The sequence below is a fragment of the Psammomys obesus genome, unplaced genomic scaffold (assembly GCF_907164565.1).
Source record: "Psammomys obesus unplaced genomic scaffold, mPsaObe1.curated_primary_1811, whole genome shotgun sequence".
Classification (NCBI taxonomy): domain Eukaryota; kingdom Metazoa; phylum Chordata; class Mammalia; order Rodentia; family Muridae; genus Psammomys; species Psammomys obesus.
Genome location: NW_026585895.1, coordinates 1,385,347 through 1,396,167, shown reverse-complemented (window position 1 = coordinate 1,396,167; position 10,821 = coordinate 1,385,347). Strand labels below are relative to the sequence as shown.

At 47.3% G+C, this 10,821-nt stretch overlaps 2 protein-coding genes across 2 annotated transcripts in view; both read right to left on the bottom strand.

The window, feature by feature from the left end:
* LOC129671447 (uncharacterized) overlaps positions 1 to 100 on the bottom strand; it is a 4,833-nt gene extending 4,733 nt beyond the window's left edge. Inside the window, exon 1 of the mRNA XM_055600437.1 lies at positions 5 to 100. Within this exon, the coding sequence (XP_055456412.1) occupies positions 5 to 100 (96 nt within the window). The remainder of the gene's footprint in view (positions 1 to 4) is intronic.
* Positions 101 to 6,110: 6,010 nt separating this feature from the next.
* Clp1 (cleavage factor polyribonucleotide kinase subunit 1) lies at positions 6,111 to 9,755 on the bottom strand. Its single transcript, XM_055600458.1, has 3 exons — positions 9,678 to 9,755; positions 8,164 to 8,791; positions 6,111 to 7,187 (listed from the first exon to the last, which is right to left on the bottom strand). Exons 2-3 carry the CDS (start codon positions 8,767 to 8,769, stop codon positions 6,516 to 6,518), a joined length of 1,278 nt encoding a protein of 425 aa, XP_055456433.1. The 5' UTR covers positions 8,770 to 8,791; positions 9,678 to 9,755; the 3' UTR covers positions 6,111 to 6,515.
* Positions 9,756 to 10,821: the final 1,066 nt, after the last annotated feature.

Below are 10,821 nucleotides of genomic sequence, written 5' to 3'. Positions count from 1 at the left end.
CGGCCCTCAGCCCCGGCTCGGTCGGCCTCGCGGCGCTCCCATTGGCTCCCGGGCGCGGGCGCGGGCGACGTCTCTCGCGGGGCGCGTTCTTCTCATTCATGCGGCTCGGGCCGCCCAGCCCGCCCCCGCTCACGCTTCCATTCAGCCCCCGCTCCCTCCCCCACGCCGCTCCGGCGCGTGCGCGCCACCGCGGGCGACCGCGGCGACCTCGCCTTCTGATTGGCTGCGGGGACGCGGCGCCGCCGACACGTCGTGACGCGGGAGCGCGCGCGCCCGGCCGCCGCGTCCGGCGGAGGGGGCGTGGCGAGGCGCGCAGGGCTGGGAACGGGGGCTGCGCAGGCGCGGTCCTTCTCGCCCGCTGTCCGCCGTCCCGCCTGGCCTGGACTGTATTCGAGGAAAACTCGTAGGGACGCAAAGCCCCCGCGCGTACCGGAAGCACTCGGAGGACCGCAGCCGTCCCTGTTTAGCTCACCGACCTCCTCCGAGTTAGCGTGGTGCGGGCCTGACGAGCGTCCACGGCAGCCAATCGCCGGCAGGCCGCGCCTCCTCCCTCCCTCCCTCGTCACTCATTGGTCAATGTGTGAGCCTAGGTAGGGCAGCCCCTCTTTTCTTTTTTTTTTTTTAAGGAGTGAAACTTTATTTATAACGCTTGTTGGCCAAGTCTTCACCGGGTAAATGCTCGGCGCCCGGAGGAGTTCCTGAGGGGTGCGACGGCCTGGGCTGGCTCGCCCGGGCGGGAGGCGAGGGTTGGGCCGAGGGCTGGGTTAGATGACGGGGCGCGGCTGCCAGCCCTGCGGCCGTCGTGCCCGGCGACGGAGCGCAGCCCTGGGGGTGCTCCACACCTCCACAGCTACCCAGGGAATGGGCGCCTTGACCTCACCCACTTTGAGAAAACAGGCTGGAGACAAAGCCTTCTAGAATAGCTCCTGTCCCTGGCGAGCTGCTGGCCAACTCTCCGTAGATCGCGGCACTACATTTTGCCCTAATTAGCCCTGACAGCTGTGGACCCGGTAGCTGTGCCACACAGAGCCCTGCTCTCGCAGCGCCAGGCCCGCTCGCCTCTGCAAAGCAGCTCTGTTACATAACAGCCCTTCAGAAAGGTGTCCCACCTGCCGCTTTCCCCAAGCCAAGGCTGTCATGTGTCCAGTGTGATTTCCAAGCCCTGGCCTTGTCGCCCCCACCCCCGGCTTGACTTCAATGTTGCTGACTTAACTTTGACACTTCAGTCTTGGGCAGCAAGCTAATGCAAAAATCTACCTTCTGTTCCTTGGAGTCTAGTCTATTTCCTTCCCTGATGTGGCATATTTTATCATTTGTACTTCGTTTTTACTACTAGCTTCAATGCAGCATGCAACTCATTCGAGTTTTTTTTTTTAAAGATTTATTTATTATGTATACAATGTGTATTTGCATGTACACCTGCACGCCAGAACAGAGCACCAGATCTCATTTTAGATGGTTGTGAGCCACCATGTGGGTGCTGGGAATTGAACTCAGGACCTCTGGAAGAACAGCCAATGCTCTTAACCTCTGACCCATCTCTCCAGCCCCCATTCGAGTGTTTACTGACTATTTAAACAAAAATCTTAAACTAGTTGGGTGTGGTGGTGGCGCCTTTAATCCCAGCACTTGGGAGGCAGAGGCAGGTGGATCTCTGAGTTCAAGGCCAGCCTGGTTTACAGAAAAAGTTGCAGGACAGCCAGGGCTACACAGAGAAACCCTGTGGGGGAGGGGGAATGAAAAATAATTTTAAGGCATTAGATGGAGGTACAATATTTACCCTACCAAGTATAGTCTACCTACAAAATGTTTCCTTATGAGTCAAATTTCATTTCTCCAGGATTTTAAATCTTTACTTTCTGCACTTCACAAGTTAAGCATTTTTTTTTTTTAATTTTCCTACTTTTTAAATAGGAAATTTATTTGTCTGTGAGAGAGAAAGAGAGACAGAGGGAGAGGGAAAAGGAGGAGGGGCACAGGCAGAGTTTCAGAAAACTTTCATGCGTTGGTTCTTGCCTCTCCTGGCTTCCAGATATGGAGCTCAAGTTGTCAGGCATGCCCAGCAAGCACTTTCACCCACTGCCCGTCCTGCCAGCCCTAATTTTCTACTAAGAACCTGTGCGAGCAGTCATGTCTCTTGGGCAGACCATAGGAAACGGAAAAAGCATGCCACCCTGCAGACAGAGATTCTGAACACTCAGGGTCACTAGGGACATTAGACTACCGGATTGTCAGCCAGTTTTAGCAGGATGAGCACTAGCAGAGGCAAGCACTGTCCCAAGATTAACAAAGATGCCATTTTCCTTTCCTTAGGATCACAAAATGGGTACCCCAGAAAAAATATGATAGGATATAACTTCTTAAAAATAGTGCAGAGTAAAACAATATATTATCCAGATCATCATACTTGAAATAAGTTACTTTGACATATTTATCAAGTAATAAATACTTGATGCTTTCTCTAGTATCACTTATCTGTCAAATTCTCTGCGCTTGAAGGAAGAGTCTTCCCCTCTGTTCTCTGGCTCCTATTCCCCTTACTGCATTTTTTCCTAGGTCTTTCTTCTTGCTATTTTGTGAGGTGGTAAAGGCACACACATACCACAAAATACATGTGAAGGTCAGAGGACAAGTGTGGGAGTCAGTTTTCTCCAGACCATCAGCTTTGGCAACAAGTGCCTTGACTTCCAAGGCCTCTTGCTAGCTTCCACCCTACCCTCTCAACAATGCTTCTTCAAAGACGAGTCTGCACCCTGCCTCCTCAGCTTACAGTACCTCTAAAGTCTATTTCAGTGGGGCTTGAATCCTCATGGCTCCAAACCTACACTTTTCAAGAACAGTTTTGATACACACCAATGGGATCCAGAGTGAAGTCTTGTTAGTGCCCATTATACTTTGAATCCTGCTCCCATCTCCCACCACTGCATTTTTACTTTATTTTTTTATTATTTTTTGCAGTGCTGAGAAAGGAATCTAATGCCTGTTGAGCAAAAGCTGTACCACTAGAACTACATCCCAAACCCATTTGGCCTTTAAATTCCATCCTTTGTTTCCTTATTTCCATTCTCACAGTACCTACATTACTAAATGCTGAAACCCCTTTCAGTATTTAAAAGTCAATGGCTGTCATGACCTTTCAGCCCTAACCTGTTCTAGGGCTCCAGATGCTGTCTCTGCTAAACCTCCAAAGGGATGAGCACCGGCTCAGACTTCAAAAACACCCAAACTAGCTTGCTGGTCTCTTAATCCTTTACTTTCCCAGGAGAGCTAAGGTAGGAGAGTCTCAGTTGAAAACCAGCTTGGGCTATACAGTGAGACCCTGTCAAAATAAATAATATAGCTCAACACACACATATATAAACAATATATATGACTAATACAGGTGAGAGAGCTCAAGATGGCAGGTAAACAAAGGTGCTTGGCTCTACAGCCTAGTGACCTGAACTCCATCCTCAAAACCCACATAAAGGTGAAGAGGAATGACCCCAATCCTCTTACCCCGACACATGTGCTGTGGCAAGCATTCCCCACACATACATCATACACAGAGATACTCACATAAAAAAAATTAACAAAAATTTGAGGGGCTGGAGAAATGGCTCAGCAGTTTAAAGCATTGGCTGTCCCTTCTAGAGAACCCAGGTTCGGTTACCAATGACCACATAGCAATTCACAATCATCTTTAACTGCATTTCTAGGGGATCCTACATACATGAGGGCAAAACAGCAATGCACATAAAATAAGAATAAAATTATTTTTAAAATTATTTTTTTAAATGTTTTAAAAAGCAGACAATGGTGGTTTAATCCGTTAATCCTAGCACTCAGGAGGCAGAGGCAGGCAGAGCTCTGTAAGTTAAGGCCAGCCTGGTCTACAGAGTGACTTCCAGGACAGCCAGGGCTAAAACAGAGAAACCCTGTCTCAGACAGTAGCCCGGAGCAGTTGTTCACACCTGTAACCCCAGCATTCTGGGAGGCAGAGGCAGGTGGATCTCTTTTGAGTTCGAGGCCAGCCTGGTCTACACAGAGTCTAAGACAGAAAGGCTACACAGAGAAACCCTGTATCGAATAAATAAATAGATACATACATAAATAAATTTTGGTTTGGTTTGGTTTTGGTTTTTAGAGATAGGGTTTCTCTGTTTACCTCTGGCTGTCCTAGAATAAGCCAGGTGTGACAGTGTGACTCCAGCACTCATGACGTGGAGAAAGGAAAACTGCCAGCTTCGTCCTGAGTGCAAGTAATCCCTTTCTCAGAAGTGTGCATAAACACAAATACACAGGCAAGGCACACAAGAGATGGCTCAATGCAAAAGTAATCCCTTTCTAAGAAGCATGCACAAACACACACAGAGATGGCTCAAGAGGCAAGAGCACTTGCTTACCAAAAAATAAATAGAGAAAAATAAAAAGGCCAGATATGATTGCTCACGCCTTTAATCCCAGCACTTGGGAGGCAGAAGCAGGCAGATCTCTGAGTTGGAGACCAGCCAGGTCTACAGATTGGGTTCCAGGACAGCCAGGACTACACAGAGAGACCCTGTCTCAGAAGAGAAACAACAACAACAAAAAAAAACCCCACCAAAACCAAAGAGCATACTTGTTATCTTCCACAGGCTAGCATTTGGCTCCCAGCACCCACAAAGCAACTCACGGGCTAAACTCCAGCTCCAGGGGTCTGATGTTCTTGTGGCCTTCCCAGGTACCATGCATGCATGTGGTACACATACATACACATAAAATTTAAAGCACAAATACTCAGTGCCTCTCCTCATTGACTCCACTTTCTCTTCCGTATCACTCTTTCAGTGCTATCCATTTTACTTTCAAAATATCCCAAAGCACAGATGGTAGCTCTCCCAGCCCCTTCTCTGTAATCCTTATTCTGTCCTCCACCAATTCACACCTGGATACGGACACAAAAATATATATCACTTGGGCTTTGTCTTCTCCAGAGGCCTGCCATCTGTAATCAATTATCCACACAGCAATGATCTCTTCAAATGGAGAGTGAAGTAATAAAACATTATGTGAGGGGTACTGGAGGCAGATGGGGACACAGGGACAGAAGACAGGGAATCAGAGGGGACAGTAGGAGAATCAACCAAAACTAATCATGTATGAAGATGCAAGAAAGAAATGTCCCGTGTAAAGCACACTGTGCCACTCCTCTGCTCAATGACCCGGTTAGTCCTCTGGTCTCTCCCACTGCTGTGGATAAAATCCCTTGACTCTGATTGATGAACAGCATACCTTACCTGACCTTTCCAGCTCCCTCCAGCCTCACCTTTACTTTGGTTCATCACACCCAGTCACTGAACTTAAAACTGTCCTTTCTAGGATTTCTGCCATTTCCTCTACTGGGAAGCTGTTACACAAGTACTGCTTCCTTTTTCCAGGTCTTACTCAAGATGTACTTTCAGAAAGTGCCCTTCCTGACTGTCTCATATCCCCAAATTTAAACTTCTCTATACTATTTGCCTTTTTTTAATTCTTTTGCTGTAAGCTTTAAAACTTTGTCTGCAACCTAGAACAGTTTCTGATAAGTACATGCTCTGATGAGTTGTGGAATGAAGAAATGGATAAATTTATTGTACACTGACTAAAGTTCAGACAAGAAACACCAAAATGGGCTTTCCCAGCTTAAAGCCCAAAAATCCTAGTACATTTGGGCTTTGGGACCTGATTGCACACAAACAGACAAAAGGTAGGATAGCTGTAATAAAAAGGTAAGGAGCAGCAACTGGTAAGATGGCCCAGCAGTTAGAGCACTGTTTGCTCTTCCAAAGGTCCTGAGTTCAATTCCCAGCAACCATATGGTGACTCACAACCATCTATAATGGGATCTGATGCCAGGCAGATAGAACACTCATACAATAAGCAAATTTAAAAAAAGAAAAAGAAAGAAAGAGAAGAAAAAAAAGAAAAGGTAATGGGCTATTTCCAAGTATACCCAGCAATGGAAACAGGTTTACCATCATAAAAACATGCCTGGCTCACAGTACGTTTTTCCCGCCTCACAGAATTTTAGCAATCATTCCTACAGTTTCTATAATGCTTAGGGGCAAGCATTAAAATTAAAACAGAATCACACCAACTTCTATGCTATGACAATAATATTTATTAAAATAATTGTTTTCTCAAGTTTGAACTTTATCTCACTTTCATCCTGGTTAAATATTACAACAAGTACTATATATATATATATGGACTAGAAAGTGGTAACAAAAATACCCACATGGTAGCAGTGGAAGACATGGAATTCTCTATGATCTTGGACTATTAAGAGTGGCACCTTAGGCAATCTTAAAAAATAATCAGATTTTCCTTTCATGTTCTCTGTTTGGTTTAGGATTACAAGAGTCTGGCTACTACCACTGTTTTAAGAGGTAGAACATGTGTTTTCTACTATTTGTTCCTTGTCAGCTGCCTTAATAAGAGTCCGTATCTCATTCTGTCTCCCTTTGGTGATGGCCAGACTCTATGGCCCAGAAAGTGAGGCTCCTTGCTAGTTACTACTTGAGATCCATGAACCGGATATCCATGATGAGAAGGAAGTTCTTAGGCAGTGGGCGGGGGGCTGGAGACAGGACAGTAAACACCTGGTGTTCAAGGTCCACACTGGTCACAACTATGAAGCCAGCCACACTGGTCTCAGAAAGGTTCTCCTCTGTGCCCTCTGCAGTGCTGACACTCAGGAGATGGTGCACCATATCTCTGCCAGGGGTCACAGGTACCAACTTGAGCTGATTATCTTCCTGAGACATGCCCAGAGGTAAACAGGAGTCTGGGATGGTGGGCGCCCCAACTTTGTAGATTTTCACATCAGAGAATTTGACATTGAAGGCATGGGGATAGAAACAGCCTCGAAATCCATAGAAATACTCACGGATCCTTTCGTCCCTACATTCCCGCCGGAAGTCCTTGGAGCGTTCTACCACACCCCCTGATTTTGGGAGTAACACAGTTCGAACAAAATGAGGCAGGTCCCTTTTCAATTCGTTGTACAGTCGTTCTTGATCCAGAACGACAACCACATCCACCTCAAAGGCTGAAGCTGCGTGCACCAGGGCCTGGTACCCCGAGCTCTTGACCCAGCCACAGGTGTTGATGACACAGCCACTGACAGAAGCCCTGCGATTCACTTCACACCTCTGATTGAACACGTCTGCTAGACGGGATGTAATCTGGAAGAGGATCAAAGCGAGAACAAAGAACCAGATCAATCTGTCTGTATTTTCTTAGTGTTTTCTTTCTTTTCACCTCCTGTGCACTGACTGTCCGCATGCTGGTGTGAGGATGTGAGCCCCGGGGCTGGACCTAAGAGTTACCAGACTGGGCGTCCAACCAAAAGCCTTGAGACTTCTTGGCAACTGAACTACACCCTCAGCCCCAGGCCCCCAATTTTATGCTTTTATGAGACAGGGTCTTAATACAAAGCTCTAGCCTAGCTTCAAACTCCTGAAACCCTTAGCTAGCCTTCCAAGTCCTAGGACTATAGGGATCAGCTACAATACCAAGTTCAAAATTCATATTTTTAATTACTACGGTTTTGACTCCATAACATGGATTAATTTTGCTACTTCAGCTTCCTTTTTATTTTTTATTTTTCATTATGTATCTGTATATATACTTGTGCACATGAGTACAGATTCCCACAGAGGCCTAAGGCGTTAAATCTGTCTGGAGCTGGAGTGATAGGCAGCTGGAAACAGCGTGACATGGGTGCTGGGAACCAAACTGACCCTCGATAGGAACAGTACTCTTTGGTTTTTCGCCTTCTTTTTGGCAACAGCGTCTTCCTATGTCCTGGAACAAACGCACAGAGATCTGCCCACCTCTGCTTCTGCTAAGATTAAAGGTTTGGCAGACTCTTAATCCCTGAGCATGTCTCCAAGCCCTCTGCTTCCTGACTTCTCTCGTAATAATGAATTCCTAAGAGCCACAAGATATTTAGCAGTCTGAAGCTGACTTAGTTTTAAAATAGTCTTTTCTGAAATCATCTGGCAGTAATAGCATACCAAAAAAAATTTCATATAATATACACACACACACATATATATAACGTAATTAAGTTCACAGGGAAAATTTTAAGTAACAAACTCCCCTACTTCCTCCCGATTGCAACTTTTCCCTCCATCCCATTTTAGCTCCAGCTCTCACCTTATTGTAGAGCTTGATGTTGGTGCCAGGAGTGGTAGAGCCAAAATGATACACAAGAGGGGCCTGGATGGAGAACCCTTCTTCTACATCGGCTGGCCGCTCAATGTACAGGGCCCCCATAGTACCAGGGATGGACACAGAGCCCTGGCCCACATCCAACTCCACATAAGTAGGACGGCGGCCCAAACGCACGGCATAGTTGAGCAGCAGTCGACACACCGTGGACTTGCCCACATCAGTAGGACCGACTACCATCACTCGGGGACCTCTCTCCTCTTCCTTTTCCGCCTGCCTCCGCATCTGCTCCAAGGCGGTGTGAGTGTTGAGGTAAAGCAACATAGGGGTGTCCTTAGAGACATAAGCCACCTCAGTCCGGCCGCTCAGCTGGAGGGAACAGCCATGCCAAGTGAAAACAGCCACCTTGGCGCCAGCATCGAAGGTGAACTTCTTGTTTCTGGTCAGCTCTGTGCCGAAGATCTCCGCCATGCCAGCCAACAACTCCAGCTGAACTGACTGAGATGCTTCCACCTCAAATCGAAGTTCCGTTTCTCGTTCTAGTTCAAATTTGGTCGATGGCTTCTTGTCATCATTGGATTCTTCGCTCATCTTTTCTGTATAGCTGCTGTGCCTATAATCCAGATTAAACATTAGATCAAACCACTACACCAGGCCATCATTCAAAACCTTCCATGAGCTGGGTGCGTTGTGGCACACCTATGATCCCAGCACTCAGGTTGGCAGAGTCAACAGGATCTCTGTGAGTTTGAGGCCAGCCTGATCTACAAAACGAGTCCAGGACAGCCAAGGCTACATAGAGAAACCTTATCACAAAAATTAAAAAAAAAAAAAAAAAGACCCTTCCAGTGGTTTCGTTCCTTTATCTTTATCTGCACAGTCCTTACTGCCTCCAGACTCAATGTGTACAGCCGGTCTCCCCACAACTAGGGTAGAAGTTTTTTTGTTTGCTACTTTAGTAGGTAGAATAGTAGTGCAACTCAATAAAAAACCCTGAGTGAATGAATCACTAGGACGCAGAAAACTCCCCACGGATCTAACAGGAGACTTGATCTGCAGAGTTTTCCCTCCATCGTTCTATCCGTAAACAAAGTAACAGATGCCCACTCCCCCAACTCTCTTAGCCAACAGGAAACAAGCCTCTGGATAGTATGCACGGAACAGGATACCGGGTTCGGAATCAGAAAACGGCTGCAGGTCCGGCTCTGGGACCTAGTAGCTACTACAGTCCCTTAATACGTGAACCAACTCCTAGCGGTTCACTCCTCCTCTCTGTCACATGTGGGCTTTTCCACGGCCTCCCGTAACAGCGCTGTTCAGGGAACAGCAGAGACCACAGCAGAAAAAACAAAACACTGTAAATTATAAACTGCGGAAGGAATATAAGTTACTATTTATGATTCTGAACCGCACGTCTAGGTCCAGTATTCGTCGAGGCTAGGTCCGGCACCGAAAGCTGCTCCGCCTCGCAGAGGTGAACTGGGGTCCTTCGGCCTTACCTGCACAGCCACAGGCCCGAAATTAGCGTCGCAGAAGCCTCCGGACAGGACGGCAGCCCAACCACGCACAACGCTCACCTAGATACCAGCCGGAAAGCAAAGGCGTTTCCGCTCTTGCGCAGTGGGAGGAGGCGCGGCGCGTGATGCCTCTTGGGACATGTAGTTAGACGTGAGTGAGCGCGCCGCCGCTTGGCCCTCTGGGAGTTGTAGTTCAAGGATTGTGCCGTGGCTCGCTGGGGTGGGCGGGGCAGCGCCGTCACTTTGTGCGGGAAGACCGCAGCAGGCGGAAAGGAGGCGTCGCGGGTGCGCCCACGCGCGGGAGGCCGTTACGTGGTCTCTGCCCATCTGCCGCCCAGGAAAACTAAAGGCCACCAGACAGGGAGAGGCCCCACGGTGTAGATCCTCTGCTCGCCTAAACCACAAGCCAGAAACTGGGGAAGTTAGCAGGAGAGCCGGGCCTGGGGAAAGGGGCAGGAAGCGGTCCCCCTGCGGCTGTGCACAACGGACATACAGAAGAAGCCAAGTGTAATTTGTTTTCTTTTTGAGGTTTTTTTCTTTTTTCTTTTCTTTTTTTTTCAGAGTCGGGGTGATTCTCCTGCTTTAGGACTCCTGAATGCTGGGATTTACAGATTTGAGCCAACAACTCAAATTTGAAATTTTTTTCTTTAGTAAACATAGAAAAAAAAATCCAGTGATTTCTTTCATTTACCTTAAAAATCAGACATTTTCCAACAAGTTTTGTCAGAGTTTAAACTGTTTCTCTATGTAAATGACAGTTATACAAAGTCAATCATTTACAGCGCTGCTAACCGGTTCCACCACATCTATAATCTACTTTTCATGAGCATGGCCTTTAGAATCTTCTATGAGCTCATTGCCTGACTTTGGATAAATCATAGGCTGCTTTCCCTGCGACATCTCTTGTCTATAAAATGGAAATAATAACAGTACTTGACCTCTTGAAGGTGTTTTGAGATTGAATGAGACGTGTGTGCTAAGCACAATGCGAAAGTATCTGATGTCAGCCCTAAATGCTTATTATAGGCGGGAGGCTATAATTTACCTATTAGCTGGGGGACGGAGGCAGAGGCAGGCGAATCTCTATGAGTTTGAGGCCAGCCTGGCCTACAGAGTAAGTTCCAGG

What these genes read in the sequence shown, in the direction of transcription:
- Clp1 (XM_055600458.1), bottom strand. Translation starts at nt 8,769, where the DNA reads ATGAGCGAAGAATCCAATGATGACAAGAAGCCATCGACCAAATTTGAA. An exon ending in ACATCAAGCTCTACAATAAG is followed by an intron (nt 7,188 to 8,163) that starts GTGAGAGCTGGA and finishes ATCCTCTTCCAG; the next exon opens with ATTACATCCCGTCTAGCAGA.